This window comes from Amblyraja radiata, chromosome 10 (assembly GCF_010909765.2).
Source record: "Amblyraja radiata isolate CabotCenter1 chromosome 10, sAmbRad1.1.pri, whole genome shotgun sequence".
NCBI classification, from domain to species: domain Eukaryota; kingdom Metazoa; phylum Chordata; class Chondrichthyes; order Rajiformes; family Rajidae; genus Amblyraja; species Amblyraja radiata.
The window spans coordinates 50,100,039-50,117,374 of record NC_045965.1 but is presented as its reverse complement, the minus strand read 5'-3'; the positions used below and the strand labels follow the sequence as shown (position 1 = coordinate 50,117,374).

Below are 17,336 nucleotides of genomic sequence, written 5' to 3'. Positions count from 1 at the left end.
CGGAGACATGGGATACGACAAGTGAAGTCGCATCCCCCTGAAGGAAGAGACCAAAAACATGTTTCTCCCCCCCACCCACACACATACACAACCTAATAAACCAAAAATTAACTAAAACAGGACAAAAGAACAACAAAAAAAAGAAAAAACAAACGGACTGCAGGCGAGCCGCAGCTGCTAAGGCAGCGCCACCATCTTAGTGGTATGTCGTTGTCTGTGTCAATTTACGATAAGTTAACTTGAATATCTGCACCATCATAATGTTATGAAACAATTGTTGGAATTTCTTTTCGACATTGGCAAGACATTGATTGTCCCTTTCTAGTTGATCTGAGAAGGAGATTGTGGATGATCATCGTGACTGTTATAAGGGGGAGGGGGAAGGTGAACAGCCAGAAGTTGTTATGCACAGTGGCACAAATGACATCGGTAGGAAAAAGGATGAGTCCTTCAGAGTGAGTACAGGGAGATAGGCAAAACATTTTTAAAAAACTGGATCTCAAGGGGAATTATTTCTTGATTTCTCCCAGTGCCACGTGCTAGTGAAGGTAGGAATAAGAAGGTAAGACAGATAATTGCGTGGCTGAAGAGTTGGTGCAGAAGGCAGGGATTACAATTTTTGGATTGTTGGGATCTCTGCTGGGGCAGAGGTGAACTGTACAAGAGGGACGGGTAGGACCTGAATGGAGGGGGACCAATATCCTGGCATCAGGTTTTCTAGTGCTACTCAAGAGGATTTAAACTAGATTGGCAGGGGCATGCGATCCAATGCATTAACAAATATGCCAGGAGATTGCAGACAGCTGCAAGACTAATAGCTTTGTTGTAGTAGGGATTATAACCTTCATAATAAAGGCTGTGACTGCCAATGTGTCAAGGGATTAGATGGGGTGGAGTTTGTCAAGTGTGAAACTTTCCTTAGGCAATATGTAGAGGACCCTACAAGGGAAAGGGCATTGAATGTGAGATACGTGGGAAGCTGAAAGTCCGTAAAGGAGTCCAAGACAGCAGAGGCAGGAGCTTGGCAGGGAATGTGAAATAAATTGCATTTATTTCAAGGCTAGTGGCCTGACAGGTAACGTGGATGAACTCAGGACGTGAATAGGACCATACGTTGGAATATTACAGCTGTTACCAAAAACCTGGCTGAGGGAGGGACAGGGCTAGCATCTTAATATTTCAGTGATACAGGCGAGATAGAGGTAGAGGGATAAAAAAGGATGGGGGTTGCTTTATCAATTAAGGAGAATATCACAGCAGTTGTCTGCAATGATATCGTTGCAGTAAGGCTACATGGGTGGGGTTGAGAAATCAAAAGGGGATGATCGTATTGTTGGGATTGTATTATAGACCTCCAAACAGTCAACGGTAATTGGATGAACAAATATGCCGGGAGATTGCAGAGAGGTGAAAGACTAATAGGGTTGTTATAATGGGGATTTAACTTTTCAATAAAGGCTGTGACTGCCAATGTGCCAAGGGATTGGATGGGGTGGAGTTTGTCAACTATGAAAGTTTCCTTAGACAATATGTAGAGGGCCCTCCAAGGGAGAGGGCAAAGCTTCATCTACTTTTAAGGAATTAGGCAGGGTAAGTGACATGTATAAGTGTGTGAGCCCTGTGGGACCAGTGACCACAGTTGTATTACTTCTAAATAGTTATGGATAAGAACAGGGCTGGTTGTTGAGTTAAAGTTGTAAATTGGGACAAGGCCAGCTTTGTTGCTATTAGACAGGATCTTGCAATGGTTGTTTGTAAGCAAAAGGAAGTCTGGAAAGTGGGATGCTTTTAAAAGAGTTCAGGGCATGCATGTTCCTGTCAGAGTGATGGGCCAGGCAGTCGGAGTAAGAAACCAAGAAACCCTGAATGACGAGTGAAATTAAGGCTCTGGTCAGGAAAAAGAAAAGGCATGAGTCAGGTATAGGCAGCAGGGACCAAGTGTATCCCTAATGGATTTGGGGGATTGAGAAACATACCAAAGAAGGAAATCAGGAAGGCAAAAGGGGATAATTGGCAGATAAGATTAAGGAAAATCTGAAGAGAATTTCTAAATATGTTAAGAGAAAACAGGCAACTAGAGAGGGAATGGGCCCCCCTTGGAGTCTAAAGTGGTGATCTATGTGGAGCCGCAGGAGATGCGCATGGTTATCTATGAATATTTCTCCTCTGTTTTTATGCGGAGAAAGATATGAAGATCAGGGAACTTAAAAAAGTTAATGGAGATGGTTTGAGGACAGTCTATATTACATACAGTCAAGGAATTGTTGGACGTCTTAAGTTGTATAAAGGTAGATGAAGCTTCCGGGCCTAATCAGATATATCCAAGGACACTGGGAAGCTTGGGAATGTTGGCATCCATTGACTTTTTTAAATTTTATTTACTTTACTTTTCTTCATAGTGGTTGCTTTTCTTTCCTGTTGAAAAAGTACAAAAATATAAAATAATGTTTGAATGATAGATTCCTTCCATATTGTGGAATGTAAAGAGTTGAGCATTTGATGACTACCTTTTAGTTGTTTTTGTCTTATTTTCTTTAAGTCTAAGTGCAGACAAATAGTCAAATCTTGAGAGGATCTGTTGACAGAATCTAATACTCTACTATTTCAGGGGTCAGAAAAAGGGAGGAATCTGCAATTCATTTGAAGCAAATATGTCTAAAATGCAGCTCAATTGTGCAAACATCACCACATTATTATATTCTTTTATGGCTGTTGGCTTATCAGATAAGAAATAGGTTTTGTAAGGTTACATATCTTTATGCGGGCCTATTTAGCAATGGGGGTGGGTAGAATTATAAAATCCTTTTTTTTTAAGGTGAAAAAGCGGAGGAAGCACAAAGACATTCTATCTTGATGTTGATTCTTGATAAATATCAGTCAGGATAAGCTTATATTGTATCACAAATAGCTTAGAAACAGGAAAACTGCTTTTGTAATATAAATATCGTCTTGTTTAAACTCTAAACCTAGTTCAGCACAGAATTAGATTTTCTGCCATCATTACTCACTTTCTGCTTTCAGAATTTTTCTCAACCTCTATCCCTTCATTTAAAATTTGCTTCTTTTGAATAATCAATTATCTTCTGAATTGTTTGAATGGTATCTATTTTCTTTACATCTGGGTGGCACATCAGTAGAGCACCAGAGACCCAGGTTCGGGACTGACTGTAAGGAGTTTGCATATTCTCCCTGTAACCACGTGGATTTTCACTAGGTGCTCTGGTTCTCTGAGCGCTCATAACTCCCACCCCAAAAAAATCATTCCTTAACATTGGACTTAGAAAGAAAATAGACCCCAATATAGCAACAGTGTGTACAACTCATTGTTTTGCAGCAATGATACTTTTATTTGATTTTTATTGTGTGAAGGAACTTAACAACCATTCAGATCTCCAGTCCTCCATTAGATTCGCTCATGTCACATCAGCGCCTGACTAATAATTTATGATGCACTTTAATGGCAGAAATCATGAGTGAAAGTCTTAACATTTTCTACCATCGATTGAAGGTAACATTGTGTTGTTCGATTTATTATTTTAAAGCTCAATCTTCATTTTAAGAGAGTAATTCAGCTGAGCTGTGAAGCGGAAGAAGATCTCAGGTCTGAAGATTTAGCACGGTCCAGTTGTTGATTTTGTTCTCTTGTAAGTGCCTGATAAAAAGGGGATTTTGCTTTTAATGCCTCCTACAATGCTGTTGTGTACTGATACTCATTTCTTGTACTTAAATAATAGTCATGCAGATATGATGCTGGAGGGCGCCGCTTTAAGAAGTCACTTTTCTTAAACAAATTTCATATATTTTTTACACAAAACCACTTTTTGGCAGAGATAAGGAGAAAAATTTGGATACTGAGAAAAATCTGTTGCCTTATGAAATCCTAAATTTACATTTTTTACTTCTTATTTTTAATTATGTTCTCATTGCCATTAAACTATGCAAGCCAATGTTGCATATCAAATCTAAAATAATAACAGCTGTATTATTTGTTGTTTGGAAACACTCATCAAGTTAAGCAGCATCTGTGGAAAGAGAAGCAGAATTAACATTTCAAGTCAAAGGCGTATCAAAAAGAGGTGACAGATTGCTTTTTAGAGGTGACTAATCGATAGTTCTCCTTCAGCTGAATTAAATTCTTGTAAAGAATGAACGTTAATACATTAATCCAGCCTAACAATGTTACCTTCCAATAGCAACAGGTCATAGAAAAAGTTAAGACTTTCATACATCATTTCTACTGTTAAAGTGCTTCATAAATTATTAGTTAGGGCCTGACGTGACTCTTGAACAAGCCTAATGGGAGACTGGAAATTTCAGTTTACTTTGTTCATTTGCAACTTCAGATAATAATCACATAAATATATCGCTTATGCAAAATCATGAGCTGGGTACAAGGTTGTTATATTTGAGACATTTTCTTTTTAATCGCAACACCACTTTGTGAGTTTTGAGATAGAGAAGTGACTCGAACCAATACAACTTGACTGAGGCATAAGTCAAGAGATACATTCTGAACAACAGGGGATATACAATTCACAAAGAATGGAGGAGAAGGTGGAAGGATGGACGGGTATTCGGGTTTTATAAGGGTGTAGATGGACTGAGATAAACAATATCATAGAGGTAGACGTGCATGATCATTGCAATTTGAAATATCTGGAAAGAAAAGCACTAAGCTCACTATACAGCTATTCTTCCCCTTATTTAGTTTCACTTGGCGAACATCATAAGCACAAATAAGGGAACAAATTCTAAAATAAAGCACAATGTATAAGATAAATCTAAGCATAAAACCTATGGAGCATGTTAGTTGAACGATTGCCAGGGACTTGTGCTGAAAATGTTACTGAATGTCTGGGGCATGCAGGCTTGTGAGTTCATGTGATCCAAAGGCATAACCTTAAATATCTTAGTGAAGAGAACACAAGGAAGTATACATCTAATGCACTGTTGGAAATGTCCTCATTTTTATATTTACTATAGTTGTACTACTTTTATACTTGCTATATTTTTCACCTTCACAGTCAAAGACAATACTCTTATAAATAAATTATGAATGCACATTAAATTATTTCACCTTAAACCCACTGTAGTTGTAGTGTAGCATCATCTCCCAATCTGACATCCCCAGCATTGTATGGGACAGTGTAATTCCTCAATTTCCATCAGAAATGACAGTAAGATCTTGATCAGTTGAGCAAGTGCTGCATTTTGGAAAGTCAAACCAAGGCAGAACCTTCACAGTGAATGGCAGGGCCCTGGGCGTGTTGTACGAGGAGTTCGAGGAGTGCAGATTCATAGTTCCTTGAAAATGGCGATAGGGTGGTCAAGAGGTCTTTCAATACATCGGCTTCATCAGTCAGGGTTTTTAGTATAGAAGTTGGATTGTTATGTTACAGCTGTACAAGACATTAGTGAGGCCGCATTTGGAGTATTGTGTTCAGTTTTGGCCACCCTGCAATAGGCAGGATGCTGCTAAGCTGGAAAGGGTGCAGGGAAGATTAACAGGGTGTTGCCAGGACCTAAGGACTTGAGCTATAGGAAGAGGTTGGGCAGGTTCGGACTATATTCTTGGTGTGCAGGAGGTTGTGGCGTGATCTTATAGAGGTTTATAAATCATGACGGGACAAGACAGGGTGAATGCACAGAGTTTTTACCTGGAGTAGGGGAATCAAGAACTAGAGGGCATGTTTTTAGGATGAGGGGAGAAAAAATTAAGAACCTGAGGGGCAAGTTTTTCACACAGAGGTGGTGGGTATATGAAACGAGCTACCAGATAAGGTCGTTGAGGCAGGTAGAATGACAACATGTAAAATACATTTGTATAGGATAGGTTTAGAGGCATATGGACCAAATATGGGCAGGTGGGACAACATGGGGCATGTTGGTCAGCATGGGCAAGTTGGGCTGAAGGGTCTGCTCCATGCTTAATGACCCTATCTCAGAATGCATAAAATTGGAATGAAAGCAAGTCATCCTCAGGACTGCCGAAGCAGAGGTTTCTCAGAATATAACTACACGAATGGCAGTAATTTGCCTTCTGAAAATGACAATCAAATATTTGAGGGATAATTCATTCACAGGACAAATCCCCAAATTATGGATATCCGGAATCTGACATCTAGAATGCCCACTCTCTCTAAAAACGTCTCTTTCTGATAAGGCTGCTAACCTGAAATATTTACATTTTATTTTCTCTTACCCTGGATGCTACCTGAGATGCTGAGCATTTTAATCATTTTCTGCTTCAAACAACGAATTGTGCTACTGCTATAATTTTAGACTTGACGTGCAACATTGACTTGTATAGTTTTATGGTAAAGAGAGACGCCAGCATTGCATAGTCATCAGTGCATTGCCAGAAAATTTCTTGAGCAATGCTGGGAATGAAGAGTGAAATACAATTTGCCAGTTTTTGTCGATTCAGCTGAAATCGAAAGATATGTTGCTGGAAGAAGAAAGAAATAGTTTGTAAATAGTTTGACCACATCTTGTATCTCACTTGCTTATTGAAATTTTTTTTCTGTTGTTTTTGTTTCTTGCAGAAACAGTTATACAAAAAATACTGGGAATAACAAAACACTTCACCTTGACTTCACACCTGGATAGGTAGGTACAGTGAAATATTATAAGAATATTAGAAAGGAAAAGTGCAAATGTTATTTCAAGCACGATACTGCTTTGGATGTTTGAATTGATTCTGCTTTATATTTTTGTCAAATTGTTATTAGTTAGAAGTAGCTAAACCATCTCTAACTGTTTTAGAACTTTGACTTTGTGTACTGTCAAGTTAATCCCAATACATGTTTTTTCTCTCAAGTTGAGAAGTATACATAAAATCCATGCATGTTGAGCGATTGCCTTCTGAAATGAGCTGTTGTCAGCCAGGCTTCATTTTAAGATGTGTTTTGACATTGAACATTGGATACAGTTCCCAAGATGTCAAAAGTTTGTTCCCCATGATCTTCAAGGTTCTTCAAAATGACACCTGCAATTTCCGTGTTGCAACATTAGAACTGAACAACTCCGTGTAAGTTTGTGAGAGGTATGCGGAGATGATTTGTGTTTTCTTTTTGGTGGATTAATAAAGTTTGAAATCTACAATTTCAAAGTTGCTGTAAAGATAAGGTGTAATAAATGGCTAAGGGCCATCTGGCTGGATTATTCTTTTATCCTCGTGGTATATTGGGAAATGATAAATATCTCAAAGTGGTTCAGTAATGTTCATAAAATAAGCCACTGAATGTGCCCCTCAAGTGATGATTTATTTAGGATACAATCATTGTATTTTTCACCTGTATATCCTTTACCCCTATCCATGCAAAGCTGTAGAGGCTCTCTCTGTTCAGAGAATTAGGTTTTAAATTGTCATCAATATCGTCATCTGCTTTCTTAAATCCCATCAAACTCCTCTCCTTACCCCTGCAATTGTATATTAATTATAATGCAACCATTCTTCCAGCCTGACTACCGTATGGCAGTTTGATTGCACCATTGCAGTTCACTGTTTCAGTCACATTATCTTACCTTGCAGGTTGTTATTTATTGATAGTTATCTTTTTATGACAGACATCTATTTTTGACCTGGACATTTCTTTTCCTTTCTCTCTCCTGCTGATTGCCCACTTATTACCTGCCATGTTGTTAAGCTCATTGGAATAGTGTAAGTGAAGAAAACACTGGGAGTATACATAATGGTAATCCCAACTTCTCTACTCAGTGTCCCGATTGCTGAAAGGCAGCGTACCAAGAGCTAGATTCCAGTAGTTTTCGTTCTAGGAGTAAAATTAGGCCATTCGGCCCATCGAGTGTACTCTGCCATTCAATCATGGCTGATCTCTGCTTCCCAATCCCATTTTCTCACATTCTCCCCATAACCCTTGACCTGTTCTAATCAAGAATTTGTCTATCTCTGCCTTAAAAATATCCACTGACTTGGCCTCCACAGCCCTCTGTGACAATGAGTTCCACAGATTAACTACCCTCTGATGAAAGAAGTTTCAAAAAGAGCTCCTTTCTCTAGTCTCTTTTGCCTCGAGGTAATTAGGCATCTCCTCTCCACCTATTGCAAGAGAATTTGAGTACATCACCCAGTTGTGTCTTCCTCGAACCTGCATGGTAACTTTCGATAACTTATGCACAAGGACACCCAAGTCTGAACACCAAAGTCCTCGACATTTAAAAAGTTTGCTGCCTTGCTATTTATTTTACAATGTAAATGACCTTACATATATTTGTGGAATTCCCTGCCACAGAGGGCAGTGGAGGCCAAGTCACTGGATGGATTTAAGAGAGAGTTAGATAGAGCTCTAGGGGCTAGTGGAATCAAGGGATATGGGGAGAAGGCAGGTTATTGATTGAGGACGATCAGCCATGATCACAATGAATGGTGGTGTTGGCTCGAAGGGCCGAATGGTCTCCTCCTGCACCTATTTTCTATGTTTCTATATTTCATAAGTCATGGCCCTCCATTCATTTAGCCTGGACATGACTTATGCATGCCCTTTGCAAGCTCTTAGTCCATATGATCTTGCATTCAGTTTTTTTGGTGTCTTTGATAAAAGCAGATAGAAAATATTTGTTTAATTTCACTACCAATCCATAATTCCCTAGTAAAAATTCACCTGCCTCAGCTATAAAAGACACATTAACCCTCGTTTCATCTTCCTTTTTACGTTTGTGGAAATTCTTACATTCTGTTTTAATGCTTCACACTTGCTGACTCTCATATTTTCTTTCCCCTTCCTCATCAATGTTTGGCCCTGGTTTGCTAAATTGCGAAATACTCCCAATACTCATGGCTTCCTGCTTTTTTTGGCAATTTTTAATGTTGTAATACTATGTTTAACTTCTCCTGAACTTTCATCTCTCCTAGAGATAATAACAAAATTTGAAAATAATATTTTAGGTAGAATAGAATTGATAAGATCTGGACGAATAATCATGCCAAGTGGTGTGGGTGTTATTAAATTTCCCACTTGTCCAAAATGAGTATTTTTCCAGGATACGAGGCAGATATTATCAGTCAACATTGCATGGAACAAAATGATAGAGATTATGCCAACCTGCCCTTCTAATGTACAATGACTGAAATCCGTCTTCTAATAAATTGTAGATGATTTTGATTAGTAGAATCAAATCCCCCACATCATAACAAACTTATAAACAGCATTTGTTGAGGCTGCGAGCAACCACGTGTTCTAACTTTTTAGCTCTCGTTCTTGAAATGTCTTAAAGTTATTGAGGAGATTTAATATATATAGTAATTTACCAGATGATTAATTAAAAATGTCACCATCTTGGGAAGTCTGAGCTCACATTCTTTAAAACAAAAACATTTCTGACAATTAAAAGAAACATTTTATATAAATCATGGCTTCTGTCATATTATATTCACAATACCTTCACTGAGAGCTTTAATAAATATATGAGCAGCAGGAATTCAGGTTAGATCCCTTGGGAACTTTGGTCACAGCTGCTCAATTAGAATTATTGCCATTGATAACTCTTCTCTGTTTCCTATTATCTGGACAGTTAATATTCCAATTCCAAATTTCCTTCATGATCCCATGAGATTCTGTTTTTGCCAGTAGTTTTGTGTAAAAAAAGCTATGTTGAATACTTTCTGAAGTCAAGATGTTAAACATCTACCCATTTCCCTTCATCCAGAAACTATGGGACATCCTCAAAGATTTTAATAAGCCTGTGGAACCCAACCTTTTTATAATTCCACGTTGGTTTGTGTTTATTTCCTTTTTACTCCCTGGGTGTTTTTAAGTGTAATAAATTTTACTTTCCTACCATATTTGCCAAACCAATGTTACTCCAGTAATCAGTTTATTTCTTTGTGCTTCTAAAAAAAGGACTCTTATTCATGGATTGGCTTGTTTATCTGTCACCCAGTGAATGAACACCAACTTTCAAATCCTTGTAACCTTTTTGGGAATTAATGTTAGGGCCACATCATGCCCTATGTCTCACAGTCAATGTTTACCACACTACACCTGTGGCTGCTTGTTTCCCAGCACACGAGCAGTTGTCTGAGTGGCCTCACACAAAGCGCAGGCAGGTGGAAATTAGAGTGCAGGTGGCAGGAACCAAGTCCCTGGTCGAAAGGACTTCTGGCTTCATTGTACTGTGTCCAAATGTCTAACGACCACCGATACTCAAACACTGTCAAAAATATATATCTAAAAAAATTTAAATAGCAAATTTGTTTAAAAACACAAGAAACTGCTATTAATTAATAATCATGCACAAATAAGAAAAAGTAGACACACAATTTTTCTGAAGCTGCCTTTCAAATGAAGACTGGGGTGGCACTGTGAGGCAGCGGTGGAGTTGCTGCCTTACAATGCCAGAGACCTGGATTCGATCCTGACTATTGGTGCTGTCTGTACGGAGTTTGTATGTTCTCCCTGCGACTGGTGGGTTTTCTCCGGGTGCTCCGGTTTCCTCCCGCATTCCAAAGGCATGCAGGTTTGTAGGTTAATTGGCTTCCGTGAAAAAAATGTCCGCAGTGTGTCGGATAAAACCAGCGTATGGGTGATTGCTGGTTGGTGCAGACTCAGTGGACTAAAGGGCCTGTTTCCAGGCTGTATCCCTAAACTAAACTCATTCAATGGAGTTACACTCGATGGCTAGGAGGTAAGATAGGAAATGTACCCAGTCCTTCGGCTCGCCTACTTGCAACACACCCCGGGATTTGAAATTGGATGAGCGCATCTCTGACCTCCAGCAGGATCCCAAATTCTGTGGCGCTGTGCGCAGATGCGGATGTCTGGGACGTGCTGCTGAGCGTGCAGCTGGCCATCAGTTCTCTACGGACACCTCAGTTAGCTGTCAGCGTGTTCCGGATCAGTTTCAACTCCCACATTAAATGTATTTGTTTCTCCGTATTAAGAGGTTGCCTGGCTTGGATGTTTTCAATATATTTGGAGCTGCTTCTATCCATTCAAAAATTATATACCAGCTGAGTCCTCTTTACATCACCATTGTGCATTCAGATTGATTTCAAACATGTAATGTTTTCAAATTAAGAACAATATAATCCATGCAAGTCAAATTGTAGGCTTTTTGTGATATTTATTTAGAGGATGTGGATTTATCTGCCAAGACTAGCATCTCTTATCTAATCTTAATTGCTGATCCCGGCTAACCACCCATCCTACCCACCTCTGCCCCAAGCTTTCACACTAGAACCATTTTAGAGAATGATTAAGAGTTGATCAAACTGTTGCCTGGTGAAATATATAAGAGATCAGGTTTAAATTCCAGATTAATTACCTTGAAGAATGTTTTTTTTTAATATATTTGTTTCGTACTAGCTATAAATTAATGCAATTTTACTTTTCTGAGGGTCGTGACTCTTTGGAACTCTCTTCTCAAAGGGCAGAGGAAGCAGAGTCTTTGGCAAAATGCATTCACCACTTATTATAATGACGAAGTGTGATGAACATGAGAGCTACTTTTTTCCAATTATATTGTGATATTCAAATTTAATTTTACCTTGGTGATTTACAGGATCTGTTGATGATAAAATATTTCTCTTTTAGTTTAAGCTGCAAACGCTGCATCATCATGGGCAATGGAGGAATAGTGGCTAACAAATCTCTTGGCCCAAGAATTGATGAATATGATGTTGTCATAAGGTAAGTTCTGGTTCAGTCTGTATGATCATTCTTTGTATTTTGTGTATATTTGTAGTGAGATCAGATTCATTCAAAACTCGCCTGAAATATATGGTTTTGACATTAGATATCAACTGGTATAAAGGTCAGTAAGAAGCAAGCCAGGGCAATGAGGAAGTTGTAAGATTCAAGTCGGATAAGAATGATAATTTTATCAGTAGAACAAGAATACAGGACATTGAATCTTTCAGGGAGAAGAAGGATGGCAGCACAGAGTAAAAGGAGCAAAACAGCAATTACAAAGATGTAGGGTTGATAGCGAGTGAGAAAGTTTTTCACGTTCACTTACAGTCTACACTTCAATTTTTTTACTTTGTTTGGCAACCCGACCCGAAACACTGTCTGACTATTTCACAGATGCTATCTGGCCTGTTGAATTTCTCCAGTCTTTTGATTTTTGCTTGCTGTGGGATATCTCAATCGATTTTCACTTAAAAAAAAATAATAGTCTTTCAATGATTCATGAAGCATTAATAATAATAATACATTTTATTTAATGGGCGCCTTTCAGACATCTCAAGGACACCTTACATAGTAATCGGAATAAAAACATATAATCGGTATAGAACAGGTAAAAAAGACATCACAGAGACACAAATTAAAAACAGAATTCAATCCAAAAACAGAAAATCAAAAACACAGTGTGAAGAGAGAGCAGCGGCAGCCAAAGCGCGCCAGCGTCCACTCTCTCTTCACGGCAGCCATCTTGGACACAGACCTACAGGACTACAATTAGACAAAAAAATCATCCCCCCACAGTGGGTAGCACTGTGGAGGAAGGCACAATGTCCAGTCCCCACCCCATGTTCACCCCAAAGTCAGGCCTATTGAGGCCACCGCAATTGCCTCTACGGAGGCCCGATGTCCCTGGCCGTTCTCACCGGGTGGTCTTGCCCCGGTGTCGGGAGAGTCCTTTCGGCGGCTGGGCCACCTGTAATGGCCGCTTCCTGGTTGGAGCCCGCGGCTGCCGAAGCCGACAAGGCCGCGCCGGTTTGGAGCTCCCAGGCTCCCGATGATAAATTCGGCGCCGCCTCTCCGCACTGCCGCCTCTCCGCACTGCCGCCTCTCCGCACTGCCGCCTCTCCACACGCCGCCTCTCCGATCCGCAGGCCCGCAGCCCGGAGATGTTGCTCTCGGCGGTCCAGCTCGCCAGAGCTCCAGCGCGGCGACCCAGGCAAGGCATCGCCCGCTCCACTCCGCTCCGCTCCAACGCTGTGCCGCCGCCGAGGCCGAGGTGCTGGGCTGTCCCCGCCAGGAAACGGTGCTCCAAGCCCGCAGGTAGGCCACGAGGACGGGTCGACGGGCAGCCCGGAGAAAAGGCTGCCACACCAACCAGGTAGGGACCTAGAAATAAAGTTACACCTACCCCCCCACATTAAAAGACCATATCCCCTACAAACAAAAACAAAAAAAAAAAAGACAGGACTCACTAAAAACTATAAAAAAAACGATTTAAAAACGGACGGCTGCTGGCTAGCAGCCATTCACCAAGATGGCTCCTCCTCCTGCATTGTCCATTACACTATTGCTATTACGTTATCAAGCCGGGAAACTTATAAAACAATAGTAGAACTTGGTTCAGGACATCAGAAAGTAACTTCTCAGATACAGCTATTTTCCTTAGATGACTGATGTACAGAAGTCATCTTCTGATGTACCTCCTGCTAAAAAATGTAAGGAAATCATTCCACCCCGCTTCAGATGTATCCAAAACATCAGATGGTGGTGGTGTGATTGTGGAAACAGCATTGTGAAGATTGAAGATAGAAGATAAAGACATGAAGTGTTGGAGTGACTCAGCGGGTCAGGCAGCATCGATGGGGAACATAGATATGTGACGTTTAGGGTCAGGACCCTTCTTCAGACTGAAGAAGGGTCCCGACCCAAAATGTCACTTTTCCATATTCTGCAGAGATACTGCCTGACTCGCTGAGTTACTCCAGCATTTTGTGCCTTTTTTTATGTAAACCAGCACCTGCAGCTCCTTGTACCTCCTATTGTGAAGATGGAGTTGGACAAGATAGTCTAAAGTAATAATAATAATAATGGATGGGATTTATATAGCGCCTTTCTAATACTCAAGGCGCTTTACATCGCATTATTCATTCACTCCTCAGTCACACTCGGTGGTGGTAAGCTACTTCTGTAGCCACAGCTGCCCTGGGGCAGACTGACGGAAGCGTGGCTGCCATTCTGCGCCTACGGCCCCTCCGACCACCACCAATCACTCACACACATTCACACACAGGCAAAGGTGGGTGAAGTGTCTTGCCCAACGACACAACTACAGTATGCACTCCAAGCGGGATTCGAACCGGCCACCTTCAGGTTGCCAGCCGAACACTTAGCCCATTGTGCCATCTGTTGTCCCAAAGTAGTAAACATTATAATATTGATTGTTCAGATATGGACATTAGCAAAAGGTGATGTCCTTGAACAGATAGAGTGTGGGGAGATAGGGACAGACATGATAAATGTCAGAAGGTACACAAAAATGCTGGAGAAACTCAGCGGGTGCAGCAGCATCTATGGAGCGAAGGAAATAGGTGCCGTTTCGGGCCGAAACCCTTCTTCAGACTGATGGGGGATAAATGATGGGATAAATGTCAGAGTCATGCACCTCAAAGTCTGAAGAAGGGTCTTGACCCAAAATGTTACCTATCCATGTTCTCCAGAGATGCTGCCTGACCCGTTGAGTAACTCCAGCGCTTTGTGACCACCTTGCTAGTCAAGGTACCATCAGGCAAAATAAGTTAAGCTACACAATGCATTGCTTTATTCCAGACATTGGATTCAGTTGCTAATAGTATACCGGGTTTTAAAATGCAATATTTTTTTTCTGTGCAAAGTTTATCCAAATTAATTTTAATGGATTACTTCAAAGTTATTTGTAAAATGTAAACATATAAATTTAGGACAGAAAAAAACCTGCTGTGTTCCACTAAAATGTTATAATGCTGAGAAAGAGAGCAGTTGTACTTTATTTTATTTTATCTCATTATTGCTTTAAAAAAAGATGTTAAACATATTTGGCATGTAATTCACTGCCCGGTGAGTATATTTTCCCATTTAACGGTTCCGAATCAGGCACATAAATGCAGTAATGGTATTTAATCCATGCTTTGTTTACTCATTTTTTATCAGCATCAGTGATTTAGAAACTAGAAATTGTCGCAATATAATTTTCTTTTTCTTTTGGATAAACAAGTTTACTCTGTCTTTAATCTTTCTCATTTACTCATGTGAAGCACTAGCTTTTACATCTGTCATTACTTCTTTGCAGTCACCCTTGTTGGTATTGGAGATGGCCTGCTTGCTAATGCACATACCAAGCTACTCACACGATTTCTAATCGCTAGCTTAAGAATTCAAATTCTCTTGAGCTATTCGCTTTAGCTGTAGGTCTGGCCAAGTGGAAACCAGACTGACAAAAGTAATTTCTTACCAGGGTGCATCGTTGCTTAATTCATGTGATGCTAAACTAATGATCTTACATGTTTGCCCTTCCTTTGCTTGCTTTCATGGTTCTATTGCTGCTTTTGTCTGTTTGAATTTTTTTTGAAATGCATTATTTTTCAACCACAAGAAATAAGTATGATATAAGGGAAGAATAGTATATCAGAAGAATTATCCATCGGCCTGTTGTTCAAAATTCACCATGAACAGGTAAATCAGAATGGATTCAGTAACATGATTTTCACAGGAAATCCAATTTTTCAAGGTTCTCAACCCATATGTATAAGAAAGTTAACAGTAAATTTAGGATACAGTTAGCAAAATTTGGAAGATCTTTATTTATTGGCAGATGAAAAACATGAGGCTGGTGAGGAGTGCGCCAGAGTAGTGAATTCGAGAGAGAAACCAAGTCATGGATTTTGGGGGGAATTGAAGGCAATGGCTTTGGTCTTCACAGTAATTAGTTGGAGGAAATTTGGACTCCTCCAGTACTATGGATACAGGGACTGGCAGAAGTGCTAGTGAGGAAGAAGTACATGTTGTGAGTTTAGGAGTGTATCCTTTGGACTTTCTCGATGGTGTCACCATGCCATTCGGGAACTCGGCCGCATTTCTGATTTCCGAACTATTTGGTTTACAATCAGTTCTCAGAGATGGAAAACTTAGGGATGGAATCTGGGAAGGAATTGGTAGTGACTGATATGAGTCTCCTAGTTCCATATCTTCAGAGTTTGATGACTAGTATACGATATTTGAAATGTCTTTATGCTGCGTCATACTCTTTGGTCTAAATAATAATTTTAGGAATGATCTTTTAATTCATAGAAATATAGAAAATAGGTGCATGAGGAGGCCATTGGGCCCTTCGAGCCCACAACGCCATTCATTGTGATCATGGCTGATCATCCACAATCAGTAACCCGTGCCTGCCTTCTAGCCACATCCCTTGATTCCGCTAGTCCCTAGAGCACTATCTAACGCTCTTTAAAATTAATCCAGTGAATTGGCCTCTACTGTGGCAGAGAATTCCACAAATTCACAACTCTCTGGGTGAAATTTTTTTTTTCTCATCTCAGTTTTAAATGGCCTCCCCTTTATTCTTAGACTGTGGCCCCTGGTTCTGGACTCCCCCATCATTTGGAGCATTTTTCCTGCATCTAGCTTGTTCAGTCCTTTTATAATTGTATACATTTCTATAAGACACCCTCTCATCCTTCTAAATTCCAGTGAATCCAATCTTTCATCATATGACAGTCCCGCCATCCTGGGGATTAACCTCATGAACCAACGCTGCACTGCCTCAAAAGCAAGGATGTCCTTCCTCAAATTAGGAGACCAAAACTGCACGCAATACTCCAGATGTGGTCTCACCAGGGCCCTGTACAACTGCAGACAGACCTCTACTCCTATACTCAAGTCCTCTCGTTATGAAGGCCAACATGCCATTAGCTTTCTTCACTGCCTGCTGTACCTGCATATTTACTTTCAGTGACTGGTGGATAAGGACACCCACGTCTCGTTGCACTTCCCGTTTTCCAAATTTGACACCATTGAGATAATCTGCCTCCTTGTTCTTGCCGTCAAAGTGGATAATCTCACATTTATCTACATTATACTGCATCTGCCCACTCGCTCAACCTGTCCAAGTCACCCTGCAACCTCCTATCATTATTTTCCATGTATTCATTTGTACATGGGAAAATACCTTGAAAATTGTAATTAGACTTCTGTAAATCCTCTTGTTCGATTAATGGTTAAAAATGTCAATAGGATTTTTCTGCTTTAATACCCTTCATTCATGTCCTTATAATGTGCACGTAGCTATGAGGTCCCATGATTGCTCTATTTTACACTTCTGACACGCTGCTGCATGAAAGATATTTGAAAGTCTTTCTTAATTACAGCCTTCATTGTTCACATACGTGAGTAATACATTCATGCATAGTTTACAATGAAAAGAATCCAAAAGCTGGAGAATTTTATGGTCTGCATGATTTCAATCAAAATATTCACCATGGATCAGATCCTTAGAATTGCACAAGGAAAGTTTCACCTGTATACATGGACATGTTTACAGTTTCATTCAAAACACAAAATCGACCGTTTATATTTTCACGATTATTTTTCTTTTGCCTTCAGCCCTCCACTCCTTAAACGAAGTGGCAAATAGGCAAAAATTGTGGGTGCAAT

At 40.1% G+C, this 17,336-nt stretch overlaps 1 protein-coding gene across 6 annotated transcripts in view; it reads left to right on the top strand.

Annotated features, from left to right (window-relative positions):
* st3gal3 (ST3 beta-galactoside alpha-2,3-sialyltransferase 3) overlaps window positions 1–17,336 on the top strand; it is a 378,440-nt gene that overhangs the window by 248,622 nt on the left and 112,482 nt on the right. For 5 of the 6 annotated variants that reach the window (XM_033028810.1, XM_033028812.1, XM_033028811.1 and 2 more), the window contains 2 exons: window positions 6,546–6,609; window positions 11,556–11,651. In XM_033028810.1, the coding sequence (XP_032884701.1) occupies window positions 6,546–6,609; window positions 11,556–11,651 (160 nt within the window). Of the gene's footprint in view, window positions 1–6,545; window positions 6,610–11,555; window positions 11,656–17,336 lie in introns of those variants that run through there. The other variant, XM_033028814.1, reaches the window with a different exon arrangement.